Source organism: Athene noctua, chromosome 2 (genome assembly GCF_965140245.1).
Source record: "Athene noctua chromosome 2, bAthNoc1.hap1.1, whole genome shotgun sequence".
Classification (NCBI taxonomy): Eukaryota; Metazoa; Chordata; class Aves; order Strigiformes; family Strigidae; genus Athene; species Athene noctua.
The window spans coordinates 43,219,908-43,245,162 of record NC_134038.1 but is presented as its reverse complement, the minus strand read 5'-3'; the positions used below and the strand labels follow the sequence as shown (position 1 = coordinate 43,245,162).

General features: G+C 40.3%; 1 protein-coding gene across 1 annotated transcript in view; it reads left to right on the top strand.

The window, feature by feature from the left end:
* Positions 1–25,255, top strand: part of XKR4 (XK related 4) — a 234,486-nt gene that overhangs the window by 125,550 nt on the left and 83,681 nt on the right. Inside the window, exon 2 of the mRNA XM_074897722.1 lies at positions 21,748–21,947. Coding sequence (XP_074753823.1) covers positions 21,748–21,947 — 200 coding nt within the window. The remainder of the gene's footprint in view (positions 1–21,747; positions 21,948–25,255) is intronic.

Here is a 25,255-nt window from a genome sequence, read left to right as displayed (position 1 = left end):
CTTTATATCCCTCTGACCTATTGACAGCAATAGACATTTTTGTGGACTGGAAGACTAATCAGATGCATTATGAGGAAGTCACATCATTGTAATCGTATTTGATTGAAAATTCAAGATATTAATAGTGGTTACAAATTAGGAATTGAAAGGTCACAGATTGATTCCCCGTTGAGATATAAAGATCCTCAATGTATGCTAATGATCACCAAAATAGAACTTTTGTTTAATTTGGGCTTAGTAATGTCGTCTTAGGACCTGGTGATATAGAAAGTATGAAGAAGAGGAGAAGGGAAGCTTTCACTCATGGGAAATAACTCAGGAGTATAGAAGTAAGTGTAAAATAGGAGCGAAGATTTGGATCTGGGATGTAATTCTACTTTCACCATGCTTTATGCAAGTGGAGTTCAAATACTGGTGTAATCGCATTGATATGGGTGGAACTGCTACTGATTTGTCTTTGTATAGTAAAATAGGACAGTGAAATTTTTTGCCTATTACTTTGCATAGATACCTGTATCCAAATTTTTCAAATAAAACACTTGAGCAAAAAATTGTTTAGAGATACTGAGCTTCTATAGCTCCTGATGATTTCAGTTTAAAGCTACTTTACCTCTGAAAGGCAGCAGCCACACAGTGCAGTAATTTATCTTAACTTTAGGTTACAGCCCCAGTTTGGGTCTGGTTTATATGGACTGGAGAAACCCATGATAAGGAGGAAAAGGAAGGGCTATGGGGATGTAGCTCCTTCAAACCCCTGACAAAGCTACTCTGTATTACATTTATGCAGTTGAATTCTCTTAATTTTCATGAGTGAGTGCATTTGAGAAAAGCTTTGCTCTTTTAGGTTCTGTACCTTCACCGCATGTGATTTAAAAATGGGTTTTAATAAAATATAGTAATCAAAGAGCAAGAAAAGTTCTGCATTCAGAGAAAAGAGTGGGGGGATTTGCCTATCCAAATCAATGAATCAGTTTTAAATAAGACTTTTTGATATATAGAGGAACCTGTAGATTTTCTGAGTCTGTTCACTCCAAAATGCACCGTATCAAGTGTTGAAGCATCCTGTCCCCATCTATGTCAGATGTTGTAATTTAACTATCAGGAGTCCTAGATTACCATGATAATTGCTTGCAGTGCTTCTCTTAATGCACAGTCATTCTTGAAAGGTATACAACTACAGGATTTTTTGCATCCTTTAAAATGGAGGGCTGGAGAGTTTTTGTATATAGTTATGCTGCTATAATTATACTGTATGTAGCTACATTCCTTATGGGAAAAAGCTGTAAAAGGAAAAGCCATTTTTCAAGATTTCTTTATGTTTAAGGCATGCAGTGACAAATTATTTAGTTCATGCACACTGCAGTGCTCAAGTCAGTTCTACGCTTGTCTGCTTCTTAGTTAAAGCTTTGCAAGACCAATTTTTCAGGCTCTTTCCTATTTGTTGGGATCTCAAAGAGGGTGTAATTGATTACAATTTTACAGGCTTTTAAAGGGCATGATACTAGTTTTGCCAGCTGTTTTGGATGACCGTGTCATAGCATCAAGTATTAACACAAAATTGCAAAAAACACAGAGAATATTTGTGTGTGTATATACTTGTGTGTATATATGTATGTAGAGTGTTATTTTCTATGTTGTATGTATATAAAACCACAACAGGTCTGCTACTACAACTTGAATATTCAAATTACTATTGGAGGAAGGAATATTTAAATGTTTGAAATCTGTGCAATATCTACATAGTTCTGATTTTAGAATTGTAGCCTATAATCCTCTCTAAAACTATTATGTCAGTTCTGTGTCATATTCCCAGGTTTTGCTAAGAATGTAAGTAGAATGAGTACTGGAATACGTATATAAGAAACAGGGGGTTTTAACCTATAAGCCATTGCCAAAGCCTAAAAAGATATTCAGCAGGATACAATCTCTGGGTCCAAGTTGTAACTTATCCTTTTTGAATACATAGGACTTTTTTCAGTATGTGCATTAACAATTGATTTTATTGGGAAGAGGCCAAATTTGTTTGCTGCCTATGGTGGTTCTGGATGAATGAAATGAAAACATGCACAAAGAAAGCCTTGTACCGTTCATAGCTAATGAATTTCTCTGGTGCAAATTCAATATTAAGTGCAGATTACAGCTGCAATGGTTCTTGGGGGAATTCAGGAGGATATTGCATCTTATGTGGGATGCTAATTTAAAAGAATGGCTGGCCAGAATGCTTTTAATAACCATTGGAAACTGTAATGTACAAGAGGAGACAAGGGAGAAAATAGTGCCTGATGTGATACAGATGGAGGGTACTTCATTAGGCAGTACCTGAGATTGCCATGACTTCTTTGGAATGGACATAGTGCTATTATTTCCTGAAATGTGAGAAGAATCATACAGATTTCATTTATAACCAGAATCTACGGTGAAACAATTATTTTCCTGGTCAAAAATGACACAAAAATGTGTCTAACCATTTTAGAAGAGCTAGAACCAGTGTTCTGCTTACTCATTAATTTAACGAGTAGAAAATGAGGCTTTAAAAGAGTTTAAAATGGAGGAACAAGGGGGGTAAAAGTCCCCCGTCATTTCTTCTTTGCTACTGAAACAATATTTTGTTTTATTTAACCTGTGATTGTATTCGCATGCATAAAATTAGCTATCAAGCATCTAACATATGCGGTCTGTGAGTGTGTTCCTATGTGTGTTTGTATATAAGGTAACTTTGTATGTGTGAGACAGAGAAGCATTTTTAGCCCTAAAAAGAAATAAACTTTTCCTGTTGCTTACTTTGATTCTTTCCCTCTTTTAAAAATGCCAGGTTTTCCTTTGCCATTTTAGATGCTTCAAGATGGCTGGTGTTTTGGGGAAAGAGTGGGAGGAAAAGAGAGGGGTTTGGGAGGAGGAGCTGGTGTTGACAACTTGTTAATGAAATTTCAAGTTTAAAACACATTGAGGATTTCTGTGAGATAATCTTCTGAAGAAAAAAATTTCCATAACATGCCATTTTAAATATAATCTCTTTCACTTATGTAGCACCTACCATCCCAGGGAGCTAGTATGTTGCAGATCCTAATTTAATTAGCCTCCAAATATACCTACAATGTTACTGAACAGTACAGTTCCCATGTAGATATGATGAGAGATGTTCAAGGAGGTAAAGCTACTATATTGCTATATATAGTTTTAGATACTAATCGCCTGTCTCATGTTACCTTTGGCGGAGGAAATACTGAAGAGGTATCTGAAATCTCATCTGCTTTTGATTACCTACTGGATGCTGAAAATCAGCTGCTGGTTCTTGGTAACTGTCTTAAAACTACAGAAGTGGTAACAGGGCCAGCCTACAGTGTGGTGGGCAGAGCACTGTGCAGGAAGAGCATGGGCTTGCTGCAGGTCCTCTCCAGCCTGTGGGGATCCAAGCCCCAGTCTCACATCTTTTGGGAGTTTCTCAACCAGAACGCTACAGGAAAGGTTTGCAGTAAGAACACACTGCTTTTGATCAATAAATGAGTTTGGGCCAGAAAAAGAGAACAGGGGACCAAGGGGCATTTTGTGTGCAGGAGTGACTGAGGTTGTAGCCAGGATTGGGCCCATATCAGAGTGGTAGGCATGTAAATTTTGGTACATCCCATATGGACAAGAGCAGGGAGGAGGTACTGAGCCATTCAGCTGGGCCAGTGTGGTAGCAGCTTAAGGCATTGCCATAATTCTGGCATTCCTCATGGTTGAAACTGGAGATACCACAAGTTGTTTGTTCCTCAGAGGAGTAGTCAAGATTTTCATTAGTCTCTGGGCTATAGGTGCTTAAATTGAGTTGCATTCAGCAATATGAGCACACTTGCTTTTCGTGGATCTCTCTTACCTTTAGTACTGACAGTGTTGTTAGCCTACCCCCACTTAAGTGATTCTTCAAGCTTATGAGGGATACATGGAATGAGACTGAGGGCTGAATTTTTGTCACTGCTGATGCTAATCATTTAGAGTGTTTCCTCCCTCCTGCTTGAAGTGTTTCCCCTTGTCACCAGGATAGAGTTCAAATCAAGCCGAGAAGATAGAGATGGATGAAACCCCATAGGTTTGCCTTGAAACAGCAGTTTCAAATGTGAAAAGCTTACCAGGAGCTTAGTCAAATTCCTCAGTTCATTAAAATTAATTTGGAAGTCTCAAGAGGATCAGACTTCTTTATGACTTCTGGCACTCCCTATGCCTACTTAAGGTCCACCCGTTGCAAACAAGCCAGATTCCCAGAGTGCTGAAATTTGTTTCATCAGCTTCCAGACCTGCTTGATATACTGAAGTCCAAGTGTAAAAAACCACAGTTGAAGTCAGCTAAATGAGGGGATTTGGACTGGCCCATTCAGAGTATTTTTGTTTATTTGTTCGGGTTATTTGCTTTTTTGTTTGGTTCTCATTTTGAATGGCAAAGACCAGCTTAATTTTTTAATCTGCTCTTCTTTCAGACAGAAGGGTCTAAATCTAGGTATGTCAATTTAATGCTAAATGCCAGATTCATCCCTGCAGGGGAATGAGGTGCAGCAGACACATTCACAGTCAGTGGATTGTGGCACAAGGAAGGTACCACAGACTCCATTCTGACCAAGGAAGTAGCACACAAGCCTGGGGGACTATAGGGCGAACTGTATCCTGCAAGGTGGGCTGGTGTGAGAAGAAGCCTGGGGTTTGTTATTTGCCTTTGGCTGAGTTTCCTGGATTTACCATTTTGGTGTTTTTAGCTGGGAGAGCTTCTATTGACATTGCCTCAGTTCTTTGCCTTCATTTCCCTTAAATGGTTTTGTTGAATCTCGGTCTGCTTCTGGAAAATAAAAAAATTAAAAAAAAAAAAAAAAAAGTTAGATCATAAGCATGCAGACTCCTGTAGAATGTCCAGCAGATATATAATAGTATGGTATAACATGTGAGTGTGTATATATGGGACGTGTGTCCATGCACATATGTGTATGCCTATATATATAATCCTTAGCCTCTCCCATTTCATCAACCTGACCCGATATTTAAAGGAAGCTAGAGGTCTCAGTCCCAGTGATTTCAGTAAGAGTTGGGCTTCTGCCAATGTTTTCTGGGAAGTGGGATGTTTCAGTGTTCTGTGAAGATGTAGCTATAATGTGCTTCTAACTTAAGGTAATCTGGAGCCAAGTTTAATCAGATACACATTAGTGAATGGAATGCACTTTCCAAATAATGAAATTCTGGTTGGACCACTGAGTGCAAGATAAGAAAATCACAGCAGATGCTACTAAAGCAAAGGTGGGAGTTAAGGGCAGAGACTGCCAAGAAACAATAAATGTATTTCGCAGAAAACCCACTGATTTTTTGTCAGTGTCTCTTTGCGTGCTGTCTCTCTGCAACTAATTTTCCCCTAGGAAGTTGTAAGGTCACATTGACCTGTATGTTCAAAACATGCTCTCAGGAAGGAAAAAAAGAAAAGATAAAAATGCATTTGTAAACATACTTAAATAGTCAGTAAAAAAGAAACCCTTGGCACAGGAACAGACTTTCTGCAGACTTTTTCAAACTTAATTTCAAAAGCAAATTAAAAGAGTAAATTATGGTCTTTATCTCGACCTAGGATTTGAGTGCTTCACTAGTATATCATGCCAGTCTGCAGTTTGGTTTAGAACATGCACAACAATAAGGAAGAAAGTATAACTTAGAGGCAATGTTGATCATTAATGTATTTTACCAGGAAAATAAGTGTTCCTCCGTAGAGATTCTTTTTGGTCTTTTTGCTTTCATGTCCGTCTTGATAAGGACATGATGGAAAAACAGAATGTATGAAGAAAACCATTCAGAAATATACCTCAATACCAGAATGTTTTTCTCTTCAAGTAATTTATATCACAAATCAAGAGCTTTAACTCTTTAGTTTAAAAAAAAAAAAAAAAAAAAAAAAAGACACATTGCAGTGCACTGAATTAAACAATGCACATAGAAATCTTTATTACTGTTATGTGCCTGGTATAAGTTAGTTAATAAGCAGACAGGATTCTCTGGAGTACATTTAGCCATATTTGACCAGCATGCCAGTTCAAATGCATTTAGATACCTGCATTTCAAATGTCAGTAAAAGGTAGGGGGTTTCTAATTAGAAAAAGAATAAAACTATTCCCTGGGGAAATATGACAAGGCAAAACTGCATCCTTGGAGCCACCGAGGTCTTTCCAGTAAATGAAGCTGCCCTGCCATGTCAGTGGGACTCAGAAAGTGCTGGATGATGTGGTCCCACTTTTCTTCTGCCTTTGTCTGCCCATGCCTTACCATTCTCTTGCCTCTGGTTCTGGTGCTCTGTGATCCTCACAGAGCCATTTCAGCATGCTAAGATTACAGAAAGGTAACCAAAATTAAATTTAAAAAACCTGCTATGTTGAAACAGCTCAGCACAGATTCAGGCATGTACAGGTGCTGGCGTGAAGGAGGGAGTGGGTGTGCGCAGGCCAGATTTGTGGAGGGTGGGCGCCAACAGGTAGATTGATGTAGGCTTCTGTATAGGCATGGCTTTAATTGTTTTTTTGAAATGGCCTTCAAAGCACAGGGTCAAATTTGTCGTATATCTCTGTAGGTGCAAATTGCAGACACAAGTAAATGTGAGCACAGAAATGGAGGACAGTAGCAGGAAACCTTTCAGATCATTGTAATTGTCTTCTTGCACAAAGAGATGCTTTGAGAGAGCAAAGAAATGCTGCCAGGAGCAAACATGTCAAAGCCCTTAGAAAAACAATAGAATCAAAGACCCTTGGAACTGAGACAATCATCTTAAAAAGGTGCTTCACTTCCTTCGAGTGTTTTTTTTCAAAGACCAGTTCTCAAACTTCATTAGCATTCCTAAAACACAGCAGACCTTCTCTGACATGGAAAATGGTAAAAGACATGTAGAAAGCAAATGCGTTACCTTAGCTACCTGTTTGGGGTGACATTTTAAATACAGAAAATAAAGCTGGCAGAATTATAGTGACCTTTCAGCCTGAACAAATAAAATAACATCTGACAAATCTAAATGGCTGCCTCTAGCTGTAGGAAATGATATGCATCTTTGAACACTAATACACAGGTCTTTGGCAGAGCTAGTTTTAGTAATCCCTCCTAGACCTAAACAATTTATTTCCCAGCAGAGCATGGAAGGCTGAAAATTCTGGGAATATGGTACAAGTGCCAAGGGACACATAAACACCAACCATGGCTGTGGGTGTGGAGAAGCCATCTGCATAATCTTCACCCTCTTAACCTATCACAGATCTCTCATTTTCTTTGGAGCACCCAGAACGAGCTGTTCAGTGTATCCTTGTATGTTTTCTTTGTCCCTTCTATATGTGCACAGTATAGAAAGCAGTCTTCTGAATTATATTTCCTCTTTTTGAATCTCCTCTGGAAACAGAGGGCATATGTGTGGCCTGGGAGCAAGCAGCAGTCAGATTGCTGGTAGAAAGGAAACTGGTAGTCTAAAAAGGGAAAGCTTCTCTTTATAATATTCTCCATAGGAAAACAAAAACAAAAAACTCAAAAAAAAAAAAAAAAAAAAGAACAAACCTGCTTTTTCCTGCTTCCCCAAGCTCTTTCAGCTTCTGGTCTCAGCTATACCAGCAGATAGAGCAAGTTCTTAATTGTGCTCTTGAAAAGATGAGAAGAGCAGTTCATAGTTTTTATTGCTTTCTATATCAGGCACACTTACATCTCTATCCACCTTCACCTCAAATAATCCTTAAATTCAGAGCTGCGGCACACATGGAAAACCAGTTCTGCACTTGGGTGACTGGGATCCACAGAGGAAGAAAATATCATGGAGACACTGGTATTTTACTTAGATAACACAGAAGACATGCAGGCCCCATGAATTGCAACCATAATTAGGCAAAAAGACTTAATTTCTTAATGGTTTCCAAAGGTTAGAGGAAGTTCATGCAATTTGCTGTCTGGATTAATATAGATGGTTTTCAATTTAAGCAAATAATACCAAACAGTCTTATAATTATTAACAGTAGTATTATTAGCATTACGTATAACTTCAGTTGCGCTTAGGAATTTGGGCACATTTTTATTCTCTTTGCGAAGAGCTAGGAAGACATGTATCATATATTCCGTGAAGAACTCATAATCTGTAAAGTCTAGGCCAAGAATCAGACTTGTAGCAGGTGGCAATTTGGAGATGGGGTGTCAGTCTGAACAAGGAATTCCAGCTCTGGCATCTGCCATATATCTGAGGAATTTTTGGTGGCAGGGATGGATAATTAAAGAGCTATCTGCTTGCTATACAGATGCTAGAATTGCATTTTGTTAATATTTAATTTACTTGTAAGCTTTCCATTTTTTCACCAACACTGTAGCTGTAAACCTGATCATAAATCCTGCCATACCGATCTCTTCTTAATTTTAGTATTAACCTTCCATGATTAAATGACTGGCCTGGTAGGTGAGGGGAGACCAGTGGACATTGTTTACCTAGACTTCAGCACAGCTTTGGACACTGTCTCCCATAAGATTGTTATAGAGAAGCTGATGAAGTATGGTCTGGAGAAGCAGTCAGTGAGTTGGACTGAAAACTAGCTGAACAGCTAACCTCAAAGGGTTGTGACAGTAGCATGAAATCTAGCTGGAGACCAGTAACTAGAAGTGTACCTCAGGGGTCGACGCTGGCTCTGGTCCTCTTTAGCATCTTGAGAGATCTTACATCCATGATCCGGGTAATGGAGAAGAGTGTACCCTCAGCAAGTTTGCTAATGTCACAAACCTGGGAGGAATGACTGATATACCAGAAGGTTGTGCTGCCATCCAGAGGGACCTCAACAGGCTGGAGAAATAGGCCAACAGGAACTTCATGAGCCTCAACAAAGGAGAGTGCAAAGTCCTGCACCTGGGGAGGAACAACCCCATGCACCAGTATATGCTGAGGGCCGCCCAGCTGGAAAGAAGCTTAGCAGAAAAGGACCTGGGGATCCTAGTGGACTCCAATTTGAATGTCAGCCAGCGATGTGCCTTTGCAGCAAAGAAGGCTAATGTTCTGGGCTTCATTAGGAGGAGTGTTACCAGCATGTTGAAGGAGGTGATCCTGCCCCTCTACTCAGCACTGGTGAGGTCACACCTGGATTGCTCTGTCCTGGTCTGGGCTGTCCAGTACAAGAGAGATATGGAGCTACTGAAGAGAGTGCAGCAAAGGGCCACAAAGATGGTGAAGGGACTGGAGCATCTCTCCTGTGAGGAAAGGCTGAGAGAACTGGGACTGTTCAGCATGGAGAAGAGATGACTCAGGAGCAGTCTTATATACCTGAAAGGAGACTGCAAAGAGGACAGAGACAGTCTCCTTTTGATGGTGTCCAGTGACAGGACCAGAGTCAATGGGCACAAACCGAAACACAGGAGGTTCCCTCTGAACATCAGGAAACACTCTTTGACTGTCATGGTGACTGAGCACTGGCATGGGTTGCTCAGAGAGTTTGTGGAATCTCCATCCTTGGAGATATTCAAAAGCTGTCTGGACAAGCTCCTAGGCAACTGGCTCTAGGTGATAGCCCTGCTTGAGCAGGGAGGTTGGACCAGATGACCTCCAGAGGCCCCTTCTAATAACCTCAGCCATTCTGTCATTCTGTAATTAAGATTGCAATGGAAGGGTGAAGCCAATCACCCTAAGTTTGCCAGTCTCAATGGACATACCATGGCCAAAGTAACTCTTTTAACCTGCAGTGTGTTTAGGGGAACCAGCACTGGGGAATGTTTCCTGCCCAGGTGTAAAGGGATAGTGCTGGATGCTTTGTGGGAAGCAAGTGCTCCCTCCACAAGTCCCAAATGAGCCTTCTAGCTCTGGCATTTCCCCCCTCACCCTTGTGAGAAGCAGATCACCCTACGGCTCCTGGCAATCCCCTATCCAGTTTTACCCTCTTGGAAGCACCCCTGTGCTACATCAGGCTCTTAATTATATTGATTTTCAGGGTGGCAGTGAATTCAGACTTGATACTTAACGTGTTGCTCTTTGTTTATACTTGTATGTACAACAGTTTGGGACTACCTGCACACAGATTTTGTGTTTGTTTAGTTATATTTGTAGCATTTCAACAGTACGGTCTCCCAAGTTTTACAATACAAGCCTTCTATCAGATGCTATATCCTTCTCTACTGGAATAAGATGCCTAAACTGCAGGGGAATTGCAAGCTTATACATATGCATCTGGATGTAAGTATGATTGTGTTTTGTGTTGCAAAACTTTACTGATCTTACACCCAACTAAAAATAGTATTAATAGTTCATAGGCCAAACCTTAGCTAAATTTTTTCAGTCCTTTGGGTAAAGACTTATTCAGTGCTACTGGCTTATTTCAGCTTTTTTCCTTAAATTGGCTCTTTTAAAACAAAGCAAGCCACCTGTAAATCAAGAGTTTAAGTGCTTAAATCAACCATTTTAAATTAATATTTTCAATTAAGTGGAGGTAACTGCCCATGTAGACTAACTCATATGGATCATACAGATTTTTCTAAAGTATTTTTTTTCTTAAATAGACTTTTCATTGGAATTGCTCCTGCTGCACATGAATGAATTTTTCTGAGCTACTAGGTAACACATAATATGTGTATATGGCTCTGACACCCCTGACTATTTTGTGCTGCCTCTTTCAACGACCATCATGTTCATCTGCCCCTTAGGTTGTCCTTCTCAAAATACAGTATAAAAAACATTGATGTGGCCAGGTCTTATTTCTCCTGTTTGTCTAGGGAATTCCTGCCACAGCAAAAAATTTTCTTCTTTCTTGTTGCATGCCTGTGTTATCTCTGCCTTCTTTTCTGAATAATTTTTCAAACAAAATGGCTGTTGAATTCACAGTCAGTCGCAGCATTTGTTATAAATTCATGCCCTTTGATACAAGATATTCCTTGAAGCATTTGTTCTCGTAGGCATTTTACTATCCTTCCGTGTTTCTTGGGTTTTGAGCTGTATTTTAAGATGGAACAAATATTGAAATTGAGAATTCCAGTTAGACTAAAAACTGTAGATCTCTAATGACCACAGTTTACTTTCAAGTCCTAAATGTAATTGCTGTCTTGCCAGCTCATGTTATTTTCTCCTTTGGTTTGTGTGTTGCTGCCAGCACATCACCTCTTATATCCTTCATTTTTTTCTGTAATATATTGATACGAGGGCAGACTGGGAGGTCTGTAAACTGGCAAAATTCCCACTAGATTCCTCAGGGTCTTTTTCTCACTGATGCCCTTTGGATTTGGCCTCTGGGAACTGATGAAAGTCTGAAATGAAAATGCTTCCATTTGCCCTAGAGCTTTTTCCTTAGGCAAAATCCAGCCTAGAAACTTTATTCCAAAGATTTGTGAATACTACATTTGCAAAGCACGCAGATATAGTGCATGGTGTGGTGTTCAGCTTGGTATTCAGGACCATTTCTTTGTGAGATGCTGTTCAGCACTACTCATACCATTAGCTGGCAAATTTGGTTTTGAATTGAATCTTATATAAAATTCTTCAAGCAGGCGACATTTAAAGCACATTCTCCATTAGTCAGGACCACTTATAAGCACCAATAGGAAGTTAGCCTGAATTCCTTTTAAATAACACTGACAGCCATTTGAATATCACATAAAGATCACACAAGCACTGTCTGTCCATATCTTAATGAGGGACTAATCCCTCATTGCTTCCTGAATGCTTATAGATTGCTCCATCCAAACAATGAGCATTCAACTTATTAGGAAGTTTTTTATCAGAGGATTAGCTAATAGCTTTTCCTGAGTGCTTCAAAAGAAAAAGCTGAAGCATAGACTGCTATATAAATAGGATGAATAAAAAGTTATTTACAGCATAGATATTTCCAAATAGAATTCTCAGTTGTTTTCTCTGAGCCAGAAAGAGCAGGCAGGTCCTATAAAAGCTCTTATAAGCAATTTGGAAGGATTTTTGGAGGAAGGAAGGGGAAGGTTGGCAATAGTTCATTTTTACTGGTTAGCAGAGGCAGCTAGCTCCTGCTGTTTCACAGTGTGAGATTATGTGCTAGGCCCCCAGAGTGACACAACCCAGATTCATCCTGGCACACACTGGTGGTCATGAAAGAAAGATGTGTATATGGAAGGAAACATATTATATTTTGTCTGTGGGGATAAAATATAGCCTCTACCCTAGCCATTCTGATTCACTGATTCTGATTTGTACTACTATTGCCTCTCTTGACTTTTGCAAAAGATACTGCAGACATCTCCTCTGCTTTAAAAATGCAATTTTTTCCTTTCCTGGACCAAGGAAAACACAACTACCTGCTCTTGTTCTGTGGAAGTTGACACTGGAAAGCTGCTTATTCTGCAGATGGATTCATCTACTTAATTTATCAAAGAGAGCAACAAACAACATTGGTTCTTGTGAATAATGGCATGAAGGTATTCCCTCATCCAGATGGTGAGTTTGAACACAAGTTTGAGAGCTCACCATTGAAGGGTTCCCTAACAGAGCTAGCCGTGAACTGGTGAAGGCAGGAATGCTCAAGGGTATTTACTCCGCTAGCTGCTCTGATGGGTTCCACCTCCATGTTGAACCCTCCCTTGTGGACTGTTCAGACCGATAAATAGCCCATGTCCCTCTGGAAATGGTCTGAGATGGATGCTGGGAGAGAATCGGCTCCCTGAGCGTCTCCCTAAGTGCAGTGTGAATAATAAACACTGGTACCCAGGAGAAGAGCCCGTCTCCAGACTACAAGGGACATAGCCATGGGACAGATTTTCAGAGTGTACACTTTGTTCCTGTGGAAACTAATACACGGTAAGGTAGACAAAGGGTTCTTGATGACTTATACTGGTCTTATCATTATGTGGTGATGGGATGCTGCACAGCTGCCTCTGCAGTGAGCTGGGAAATACACCTGGTAGCCCAAGCTGAGAAGAAGCCAGAGGCACTCTTCTCCAGCTGTGCCCACTTTTTAACTCTACAAGTGGTCCTTTCTTCAAGTGCAGTCAAACAGGTGGTCAGAGACAGGTGCATCTTCCTTGACAGTCTCACAAGGCGGGTCTTGGGCCTGTTTCCAAGGGCTATCATCGTAATTCTTTCATAGCTGGAAAGGAACAGGGAAACAGGGCAGCTCCTGCTGCAGCCCCAGGGGCTGGTGAAGTGAGGATGCCTATGATAATGATTATATTCTTGTGACAGCTGCATGGTACAGATCCTTGGCCATGACTAATTGCCTTTTCAGGGAATGCCTGAAGCTCCCTAGGGGATTCTGTGCTTTTCTGCTCCCTTATTCTTCTTGATATCTCTAGACTGAGACACAGAGGCAAACCAGGATTCAGTTCCCAGGGTGCTATGGGATGACTAACAGGCAGACAGGCTTAGAAGCAAATGAAAATATGACATGGGGAGGAAGGGAGGAGAAAAGGAGAAAGAAATTCAGTGTAAGCCACTACTGGTTGGGGATCTCAACTCTTGTTCATAGCACAGAGACAGCCTTTCACTTGAGCACCCTCAAAAATGTGTAAGGCTGCGGGAAGAAAACCAAAAAGAGACACAACAGACTGTGAAACAGGATTTTAATTTAGCTCTTTCAAGTGTCCTGGCATTTATCAATAAAGCCATGTTTTCGTAACAGTTTTAGTTGAGTGTTGTTGCTTTGGGAAGCCCATATGGACCCTTCAGACATGGCGGGAAAGCCCTCACTTTCTCAGAGGACACAGAGCAGAGTGGATTTCTGCTGTCTTGGGAAGCTGTTCACCCTCAGGGATCTGGTCTCACATGGGCATCACTTCCAGGGCTGCAGCCTCAACTCCAGTGTTTCCCACAGATGGAAACCAAGTGGCCTCTGAGGCCCAAAGAGATTTCATCAGCTTTTGATGAAGTAGTGGCTCTGGTTAAAGGACATGCAAGTGTGCGGTGCCCTACAGGAAATAAGAGTGCAGTAAAACTTTTTAGTTGTGCTGCTGAACATGCCTAAATGGTCTTGTTCCCTAATTGAAACAGGAAGGACAGCTGTTATGTAGCAGCAGTGCCAATGTCTGGTGAAGAAACTCTGAGATACAAAGATATCGACAGCTGCAGCACACTATGAATATTTTTTTAAAAAATTTAATTTCTTCATTCTCCTTTTTAAATGTAACCCATAGTTGATAGTGCAAAAAGTGGACTAATGTTCACTGCTGAGAAGTATCAAGGCATCATCTTGAGAAGCTGTGACCAATGGCTATATCACAACCCAAGACAAGGTTAAGCCATTCCTGTCACTGGCAGTGACACCATCAGCTGCCTGCCTGATGGGTCTGCGGCCACCAAGCTCCGTCTGCCCCTGGGTCCCAGTGCTACAGAGGGGAAAGCTGAAATCAGGACAAGCACCACAGACAGGGCAGGGGCAGCCTGGCAGCACGGGGAGTCACAGGCCAGTCAGGATGTTGCAGAGCCATCGGGCTAATGGAGAGCCCTGGCAGGCAAGTGCATACTGAGATACCCCAATTTTGAAAACAGAAACAAGGAAATGGTTAAACTAAATGGTAGTGGGCATGGTGTGGGGATATCAACTCACTGTGTGTGTAGACAGAGGATTTGCTGTCCACCTAGCCTGAATCTGCAGGGTGCAAGGAAAAGGAAGGGACAGTAAAATGTTGTAAAGCCGGAGGGGTCTAGCACGGCACAGCCTAGCATCCGTGCCATTCAATGCAAGAGTGCAAGCTGAACCTCTCCTCCAATACAAGAAGATTTGTTTCCTGGAGGGGGCCTTTGCCTGATTCAGTGTTGAATCCCATGGTAGCCTGAGCAGTGGGACCAAGCAGCCATACCCCATAGGTGAGGGGGGTTAGCAGGGGAGCAGGGGGCACCAGGGGTTTCTTTAGACCACCCTGCCTTCTCCTCATTAAACCTGTACCTAGTCCTAACTGGTCCTACCATCTCCCTACACCAGTGGTTCATACTGGAGGTTCACAGTTTGGCCATGTCACGAAAGGAAGGAAAGTGCTGGGGATGACTGGTCACATTTGGGGAATTCAGATAATAGCTAAATTCATATGGCCATAAAATTCTAGGTGACCATAAAATGCTACTGTAATATGGCTCGTGGCCATTTGGGAAGGATCACCCAGTCATGGAAGATGCTGGGGAATGCTTTACAGGTCATAATGAAACAGATGTAGTAATTTTGTTTATGCTCATAAAGTGTCTTGCTTTGTATTAAAGGAGGTAAAGGAGATATTTCTCTGATATCTTACATACTGCAAGGGAAAATTAAATACAAGTTGGTTTTTATTTTTTATCTTCACAATGGATGTATATTCTGGAAATAAGTCTTTTAACACCTCTTATGATGAAATATTCCCCAGTGGGATCTGTCCTCACATGGATCTCATCTCAGTGACACAGATGAGGATGCTGCACTCATAATTTAAAGTAAATTAAGCCCAGACTTTTGACTGCTGGTAAATTGCCAGAACCATGCTTGGTTGGACAAGCTTTGGTCACTGCTGTGCTACAGAATGCATCTGAGTTTCCTTTTGCACATTAAACCTTAATGCTCCCATCAAAAAATAATTTGATTGGAAAATTAAAAGTTGGCTGCTTGTTCCTTCCTAGAAAATGAATTAAAACTGAAGGCATTTGTCTGTTTCTTCAGAACAAAAAGAATACGTGTTAGCATGTACTGATAAGGAAGTAAGTATTCCTGCTACAGAAACTTTTTTAAGTTTTCAGGCACACCTAATAAAAAGGCACAGAAAAAGCAAAATAGAACAATCTGTTGTTATTTAACATGGCAAATACTGTTGCGATACAAATACAGTTAAGTTTTCCCTGGTAGCTAAGCAACAAAAGAAAATACCACTTATCTGAATTGCTGTTTATTCTACTGGTTTTTAGCTCTGCAGTAGTGCTTTTTATTCTCCACACCTCAAACACAGAAACAACTGTTTATGATATGGCTAAATTGTTTAATGTACTGTTTGATACAGGGGCAAATTAGGCATCAGAATAAATGTCTAGGGCTGCTACAACTAGCTATTAATGACTTTTGATCTTCTTGAAAATATTTCAGAATAAGCAAATGTTCTCTACTGACTTAGGCAATTGTAATAAATATGGACTATATGAGGCATGAAATCAGAACATTTTCATTTTTCCAAAGAATGCAAATGGTCTCTCATTCATGTGTATCATCCTAAGGACTTTTTAGATTAAGCACATGGTAGCAATGTAGTCTTTGACACTTCTAAACTGAAGACTTTTCTCTAGAGCTGTGTATATTGCCATCAGATGGATGGTTTCATTAAGGTGAAAATCTGTAGCAAAAAGTGCCCAGAGCCATAGTTAGACTGGACTTGCATATGGCTCTGCGCTTACGTATGCACATACTTGTGCACACTGTCTAAATGAAAAGCAACTGAACATAACTCTTCCTAATCTCCAAAATCTCAACTTGTATTTTAAGATTTGCAATAAATTCTGGGGCTGGAAGAAAGGAGGTAAGGGCAAATAGCAAATTTTGGGATGGGAAGCCCAGAGGAGCTCAGAAGACTGAAAGATGTTGACTGAGTCAAACTATGTGCAGCAAGAACAGTTCAGTCCCACATACATGGAACAACATGTCGACCAGCAATCAGGTTTTGGTTTCTCTGTTCCACTTATAATAAGCCTCATCTGTCTGTACTAAAAATGTGTCTGTGAAGCATAATGGAGCAGCTTCTGAAATAATTTTACAGAGAGAAGTAATGGGCATAAATGACACCCAGATACTATGAAATAAACTGTGTAAAAAACCAAGCTCTGCTAAATCACTGTCAAAAGCCTTTTCAGTTTCAGTGATCCCAGGATATTCACTGAAGGCCTTTTATAAAACAGTAGATGAACTGTAGTCAGGTTGGAAACCTTTAGCCTCGATGCCAGTGTCATCTCAGCTCTCTCTTCCAGAATATCTGGCTCTGAGGAATTACATCCTGTTTGGAAAGTATTCTGTAGCCTCGTTGCCTAACTTGTACAGGAGCAAGAGCTGAGGAGAAGGTTTTTCATCCACAGAATATCACATTCCTAAGAATAAGGGGAAAAGGAGGGAGATTTTTCTTCACACAAGAAAAGGACAACTCATCCCCATCACAGGCTTATGAAATCTCACCTGGATTTGAGTCTCCTGAGTAAAAGCTATACCTTGCTCCTGCAGGAGGGTATTAGGTTAGTCAGCTGCCAATTCCTGGCGAATGAATCCTGTGTGATTATTTACATTCAGTCCAGATAAGCAATTAATGTTCTAAAGCACTTTAAACTTGGAAAGCATTCCTATAAATATTTGGTATTATCATATAATTACACTACATCTCAATTAAATGCACAATTGGGCATGCTTTAATCATGTAACTGAAGTGTCACCAGAAGTATTTCAAATGTAGGTATCTCAGTCTATGTTGACCATCCTCAAGACTGGTATGCAAACCTGAAGCAAAATGAGGACACTTGATTTTGGAAACACTGGAGACCCACTGTCTGATCAGAATGAATGCCTCTTTCCCTAGAACAGAAATATATTTTTTCCACAACAACAAATATAGGTAGTTTTTCTTCTATTTGTCTTGCATCTTGAACAGTTCTTGTGAGCAGCACAAGGACTAACCTGACTTTCTGTTTGTTTTTTACTTTACTGCCTTCCTTCATTAATATAATGGAAAAAGAATGTCACTTGTGATCTTGTCTCAAATTCATATCCTTCAGGGTTATGCTTTATCAGTGGTCTGTATACTGTGCTGAGTGATGTACTGAAGTAAATTAAAACGATTAAATGCTGAAGCATTCTCCACTTCCTCCAGAGGGTACAAAAGACATTAAGCCTCAAATAAAGATATATATGTTGCCATCTGATTATCAGTGGTATAGGCAGTATTGCTTCCTACTCCGTTGTCTTCATTCTGAATATTAAGCTTGTTTATATCAGCACTGACAACCCAAGCAGTGGTCTGGCTTAAAAAAAAAAAAAACAAAACACCAGAGTTATTTTAAAATAATAAGGTTTGATGTCGCTTTTTCATAGTACGTTTTATAGTCTTCTAACTGTAAAATCTTTAGGAAACTCAGTTACTTCTAAGCTTTTCTCCACAAATATGAGAGCTATGAAACAGCGGATTTTGGGGTGAAGATGGAGTTTTTTATTTGTTTTTTACTTTTCTGGTGAAATCAGAAACTTTAATGGACTATCTTATTAGCTGAAGTAGTTATTTTACTAGATGGCAGTACTGTTACCATACTTTCTGTTCCTTCTTTTTTTAGTTTCTTCCTCTGGTGCCCTAACTCTCACTTCTTCACTCCTTGTCATTTCTTTTCATGTCAGCTAAATGCTCTTTGGGGAAATGGATAGGCAATTTTTGTGTATTTGTACAGCACCTGCACAAGACTAGTTGAGGCCTCTGAATGTAGTCACAACCAAAATCATAACATTCACATCTGCTCTTTCAGGTTCATTGGCATCATTTTACCTTACAATGAACATAAGATATTTTCTGATGCAGAGCTGTTATTACTTCTTCCTATATCTTTCTGGAATAACTGTATATAAGACCCACAACCTGGACTCAGGGAAAAATGTGATTTTCCACAAAGGCAATACCAGAAGACCAACATATAAAAACTCTTCAGGGCAGGAATTACCTCTGAGTGTGTCTGTTGCTGACAATAGGACTCCAGTGAGGCTGTCTAAGATGCAATTACATAATGTGTATATATATATATAATGGAATGTGTCATTACTGCAGTGTTAAGCTATATTTGGAAACCACAACAAGAAAAGCACTTTCTCCCTTTTTTTTTTTTCTTCTTTCTATTTCACTGTGCGGAAAAAAGTGTCTTTGATAGATGAAGCATTTTATGAGACCATCTTTTTATTTTAATAACTGCTAATTTGCACACCTAACATCAATTGCTGGTGCAATTAATTGTGGATGCAAATGAGAATGTTTAGCTGTCTAATCACCTGATTGTGCCTATAAATCAGTGACAGTAATTATGTGTGTAAATGCTCATTTCAGCCTGCAATTAATTTGGCCAAAATTGATAGGACAGAAAAAAATACCACCCTAGGCTGAAATTTGGTCCCCAGTGTATAAAAAGAGAAAGTATCTTCCTCCTCTGCCTCTTGTGTCTAAACTGCAGAGCTAAGTAGACAAAGATGCAATGATTCCCCAGTCCCCAATAACTCACTGCCAGTGCTTCACAATAAAGTGCAATGGGAGAGGAAGTATTTCCATAAGGGTTCATTAATCACAACGTATTTGCCATGCACAACCACTCTGCAGAGCACGTAAAGAACCCTAGGGGACATTGCCTGGCACAGCATGTCATTTTCATAATAGGAAAAGTATTTTTTGCACAAATGCTGTAGAACTGAAGTTGCAGATGGCTCCACTGGCAGAGCTAGAGCCTCCTGGCACAACCCTCAGCAGCCAAAGTTACTTTAGGTATTTATAGCAAGGATTAGTGATATCTCAAAAGAAGGATGCTGAAGGTGCTGTCTGCCCCCCCTATATGTAGTATTCTCAGGTGTGCCCCTTGGGAGCACGTGATGCAGGCCAAACAAACCCCACACGAAAACCAAACTGCAGAAAGAAATCCCAGTCTTACCTGTCCCTTGTTGTGCTGCAGGACACTAATGAGAGATCTAGGAACAATTAAACTGATTGTGACTGAGAACCTGGGAGTCCAACGGAACCCATTAGCAGAACTGCAGAGCAAAAGATGCCTTTCCAGCTCAGTGGCTTCTTTCAGGTTTGGCAGCAGGCCATTTCACTTTACCTAACCCTGAAGGACATCGAAGAGCCCCTGTTGTCCCATCATACTCTGACCCATCTAGACCTGCTTAGTGTTTTACATGAGAGGTAGGGTTGGTGTCTTGTTTACTGTACCTCTGTGATCTCAATCTCTGAGTGGTTCATTGCTGCTTCACTCCCACGTAGGACTTTGATAAAATTCAAAGCCACCTGGTGTGATTTTAATTTAAATGTGAATTTAATGTGTTTTCCTTTTATATTGCTGTGATGTGCATTGTCAAGAGAAATGCTGCAGACTCAGATCTGGCCTCTCAGCTGTTTCTCTGTGCTACTCCCTGGTTTTGTTTGATGCATATTCCTGAGTAAAGCTGTTGCTCTGCAGTGGCATGTGCATTGGGTACAAGGGTTCATTGGGTACAAACACAGCAGTAATTCTTTGAGGGGCAACTGAGTCTTGGGCTGTTCACCAGTCAGAGGCCAAAAATCTCACTGGCAGAATATACCTCCAGAGTTACAACTGAACAGAAGAGGGATGAAAGGTTGCATACAGCCTATATAAAAAGAGGTTCCACAGTTCACCATGCTCCACCAGTTATGAAAAAGGTTTTAGAGAAAACTTGTGAAAAGGAAGAGAAATAATGAAATGTTTTATCTTAACCAGTTAAAACAATTCATATTGGAAGTGGTTAAAATTTACTAAAATTTTCCTTATTAGCAAATATAATCTCACTTTTAAAAAAAAAAAAAAAAGTGCTATGATAGCATATTAAAAAGATCATAGGGAAATGTTTTCAGGACCAAGATGTGAAAGATACATCTAGAAAAAGAGAAACAGAGATCCATATCAGTTAGTTGCCCAACAGGGCACTCCAGCAGGATGCAAGACACCCTGATGCAAGACAGCATCTTAATCTTCAGAATTTTTCATTAAGACTGTTTTTTTCAGCCAGCCCTAATTACTTTTGAATTAAAATTGTAGGAGCATGGTGGGACCCTAGACATTCTGACACAGAGTAACAGAGAGCAGATTAGAATAACAGAGCAGATCAAAGGCCACCCAGAGTGGTCACTGTGTAGTGACACAGGTGTTTCATGGGAGACCATGGCAAGCTCTGCAAGGGTCACAGAAAGCATCACAGCAGCCGGGTGGCTTGGCCATCAGAAGACACCCTGTGCTTTCTAAAACCACTCATTGCTCCTGTGCCCACTGAAATCTCTTTAATTGGCTGGTCACCACATGTCTTTCCCCCAGCTTGCACAGGCCACGAGAGCTGACAGGTGCTTTCTGGCCATTACTTCTCTCATCTGCTGGTTACTATTGCCAGCAGCAGCAGCCTGTTGGGCTCCTGGCTCCTGCTTCTTCTTACTGCTGCTGCACGGGAGTTACTGTAGTGAGTCACTTCTAATCACCAAGGGAACCCACAGCCAGATCTCTGCTCCTCCTAAAATAGGAACTCACAGCTACATCTTCTCTCCTCCTAAAATAATCATACTATGAGAAAAAGCACTATATATTTGGCAGTATCTGAAATATGATATCCAATGCATTAGATGGATGGAAAAACAGGACAACGAGCTCAGCCATAGCAGGGCCTCCAGCTAAGAACACCCCAGGCTTGCAGTGCAGGTGGTCTTCTGAGTCCACATAGAGCCACACAGAAAGGAGATCAGTTCTTTGCAGGTTCTGAGTAGACACCATTGCAGAATCAGGTTTCTTCCCTGCATTATTTGAAAAAACTCTGATGAAGGCCATATAATCAACATATTCTCCTTATGTTTCGATTCAGAAACTGAGTCCTTGAAAGGAATCCTATTTAACTAATAAGACAATACTAAGCTTTTAAAATAGTTTTATGAAGGCAAGTCTTGTCTTCAGTTTAGTTTACTCTTATCGCATCAACTATTATAAATTGCAGTACGATAATACCTTTAAATAAATGTTCATTATTTTGAAGTACATTGAGAAAATGTTGGTTATTTCCAAGCAGAAGTGCTACCTGTAAAATATTGTTCTTCATTTCTATAACCTCTGCCTTTTATTTCTAGGTATTTTCACACAATATACTTGGGTATCCGGAGTCGACGGAGTGGAGAGAATGACAGATGGCGGTTTTATTGGAAAATGGTGTATGAGTATGCAGATGTGAGTATGCTGCATTTGCTAGCCACGTTTCTGGAAAGTGCACCACAGCTGGTCCTGCAACTCTGTATTGTTGTACAGACTCGCACACTTCAGGCTCTCCAAGGTAGGGGTTCATTTAATCTATTTGGTTTTTATCTTTTTAGGAAAATGTAATTTCTCTACATACATTATTTACCCTTCTTTCAAAGTGCTGTGTGTCTTGTACTCCTAGCATAAGAGCAGATCTTGCCTGCTAGCTGCTATTAAGCTGTTAACAATGACTCTGTCAAGAAAGCGTGTGGTGTTGGAATTTTTAGCCTTTCTTATTGGCCCTGGGTTATGGGTAGGATTTATAATGTTTTGCTTTCTGTTTGTCCTTGTAATAGAAGAGCTCTTCTGATTATCCACTGGGCCAATGTGAAAACTACATCAATCAAACTACTGCTCTTCTCCCTGTGCTTCTTTCTGTGAATGTTCAAAACCCCCCAAACTGCAGTAATGAGGTTCATATGGTATTATGCAAAACAGAAGATGACACAGCAGAAAACAGCTATTCTGTGAGGAAAATGCCACTGTCTGTGGAATACATGTCCATCAGTTCTCAGCTATGTTTATCTGAAATAATACAAGTCAGCTCTTGAGCATTACAACAATATTCATTCCTTCAAGCTCTGGGCTTTCTTCTAAGGTTTATGCTTTCAGCAAGCATGATTTCTTCTTTAAAATGGTAAATGAATGCATATGTCCTGCCATAGTGGTTGTCAGTCAGCAATACAAATATAAGAATATCTCCTTCTCTGCCGCTTTTTTGATGCTCCTTTTGGTTACCTCCTGACAGCTTTCCTTTCATACTGCACCATTGTTTTGCCATATGGCTGCACCTGGGCAGAAATTATTTTCAAGGGAATGAGGTGAATAAGAATGAATGGGATCCAGAAGGTGACACAAATGTCATGAGGCAGTGAGGAGTTAAGGGAGGAGGGAAGGAGGAGCAAAGAGACAGGGAAAGGAGGGAAATGCAGCGGTTTTGCCATTTGTTTTTTAAAAAACAACTCGTTCTTGCCACTGTACAAGATAAAACTGTGACAGCACCTTGCTCCAAGAAGCTCTGTGTCTAGTTATTACAAGTAACATGAAAGTGAGACTGATTGGGTGAAAAAGGACTGGGAACAAAGTGCGTAACTGTGTAAAGACCTCAATTCTGGGCAGTTTCCTGTGGATAAATCAGAGGCTTGTCATTTAGCTCCCCTTTGAACTGTGCCTAACAACAGCTGTCCTGCTTTCTGTATATTCTGGTTTTGTTTCTTTAGATCTAAAACTCTGTCGCCTTAAGGGGAAAAGAATGCCAAAATTTCTATTTTAATTAGTTGGTGCTCTGTACAAGGAAGGTTGCCTAAGCACTTCCTACATCTATTTCTCAAAATTATGCTGCCCCACACCAACCGGTCCAAACTGCTATCATTCAGGAGAAGGTATTATCACTTCAAGAAGCTTTGTCCCCCCCGTAGAAGAGATTCCAGAGAGAGGCTTAGGAGAAGAACATAGCCAGAATACTGTATGGTCAGCTGTAATTTAGCTATCTTCATAAACTATTAATACAGAAGGCCTCTTGCCCTCATTTTAGTGCAATAACAGATCTGTCTATGAGAAATGTGGCTGGTGAGTAGGCACTAAGCCTGTGATGTACTCTGCAAGTGGTTGTTAATTAGAGAAAACCTGAAATGCTTCCATTTAAAAGGCAAAAATGGTTCCTGAAGCCTGCAATCAGCTCTGTGAAATCTATGTATCAGAAACCAGAAAGGATAAAACTATAATTATGGATTTCAGCTGAGAAGGCTGAAAATATTTACTTATCCTCTCTTCCCCCATTTTATTCCATCTTCTGAGGAGAAAAGGCTCCATTTTAAAAAAACCACAGAAACTTAAACAAGGTTGTAGCATTTTCTTAAACAGTAGTACCATTATATTCCCCTGATGAAAGCTGATGTTTTAGTACATAGTCAGCTGTGAAAATCCTTTTTGTGTTCTCTCTCCTTTTTTGAAGAAATGTTACAGGTAATGCATTGCGCTATAGGATGGTAGATTTGCTGTGAGGCTGCATAAGGAGAGTGTAATTTCTCTCAGTATTATCATGCTACAACTGGGTGTTTTAAAAGGCCTAGCCATAAGGTATATGCTTCAGCTAGCTGTCCAGTCACTGAGCCTGTTATAGAGATTTCTAGCATGGATCAATAAACAGAGTGTTTGATTGATTTTCTTTGTTTAGAGAATGCTACTGGGTTTTTATTATTATTCTTTTAGTTCTCTGTCCCACAGAACAAAGTTATCATGACAACTAATAAGTGCCATCACTGGTCCACATTCTTAAAAGTATACTTCCATCACAAACCACAAATTTGGCATGGGAAATGAATGATACTGGAAATGTCTTGGTCTGTAAGCAGGGTATTTCTAATATCAAGCCATTAATGACCGCAAGAAAAACCAATAAATATTTTTTTTAATGAAACTGTATATTTTCCATTCCAAATGCACCAAAATAGCGTAATTCCCAACAGAATGCTGTCACTGTAACTGTAGATTCTCCATTTTGTAACGGGTATTGGCTATGTGTGGATTATTTCTTATTTCAGTCCTAATTAAGCCCTGCTAATCAAGGTAAGAAATACATACAGGCACGTACATACGTCCTTATGAAGATCAAGAAAAATATTGAGCAATGTGTGCAAAACCTCCCCCCTCAGTGTTCCATACACTGCAGTGAGGGCCACTACAAAAGCCCAGAGGTTGCACACAGGATCCTTTAGCACTTGCCTGGGCTCCCCAAGCACGAATTAAAAAAATTAAATATAAACTTCTAGCAAGGATTGTGTACCACTGTACCATGACTGCTGCAGCAGAATAATGCTTATGGGGGAGGCCGCAGACAGTCATTATGGAATGTCATCTCTCTTCTGCATTGGCACCCAGACAAATCTGAATATTGATAAAACAGTGTCTAAATTATTATCTAAAAATCTGATTTTTCTTTAAGACTTCATCAAACCTGGCACAATTAGAGGCAATGATCTTTCTTATTCTGCCAACAACCAGCAGCCAGGTCCCTTCCAGACTGGAAGGAGTGAAATGGCTTATGGGGGAAGCTGATGATTTCTCAGTGCTAATTCCTCAGGAAGACAAACAACTTCAGTATGATGCTGGACTAAGCTGGGGCTATGCTAACTCCCCATTATGTCCACCCTTTCCACCCTGGATGTTCCTTTGAGTTTGAAGAAATATCTACTCTCTAGAAGACAGATGTGCCTTGAAAATAAGTAATTCCTCAGTCATTTCCTCATGGGAGTTAGTTTCCCTTCCTTTCTCTTCATTTGCTCTGAGCACAGCACTCCCACAGCAATTTCTCTGCTGAGCAGCAGCACCTCCAAACTGCAT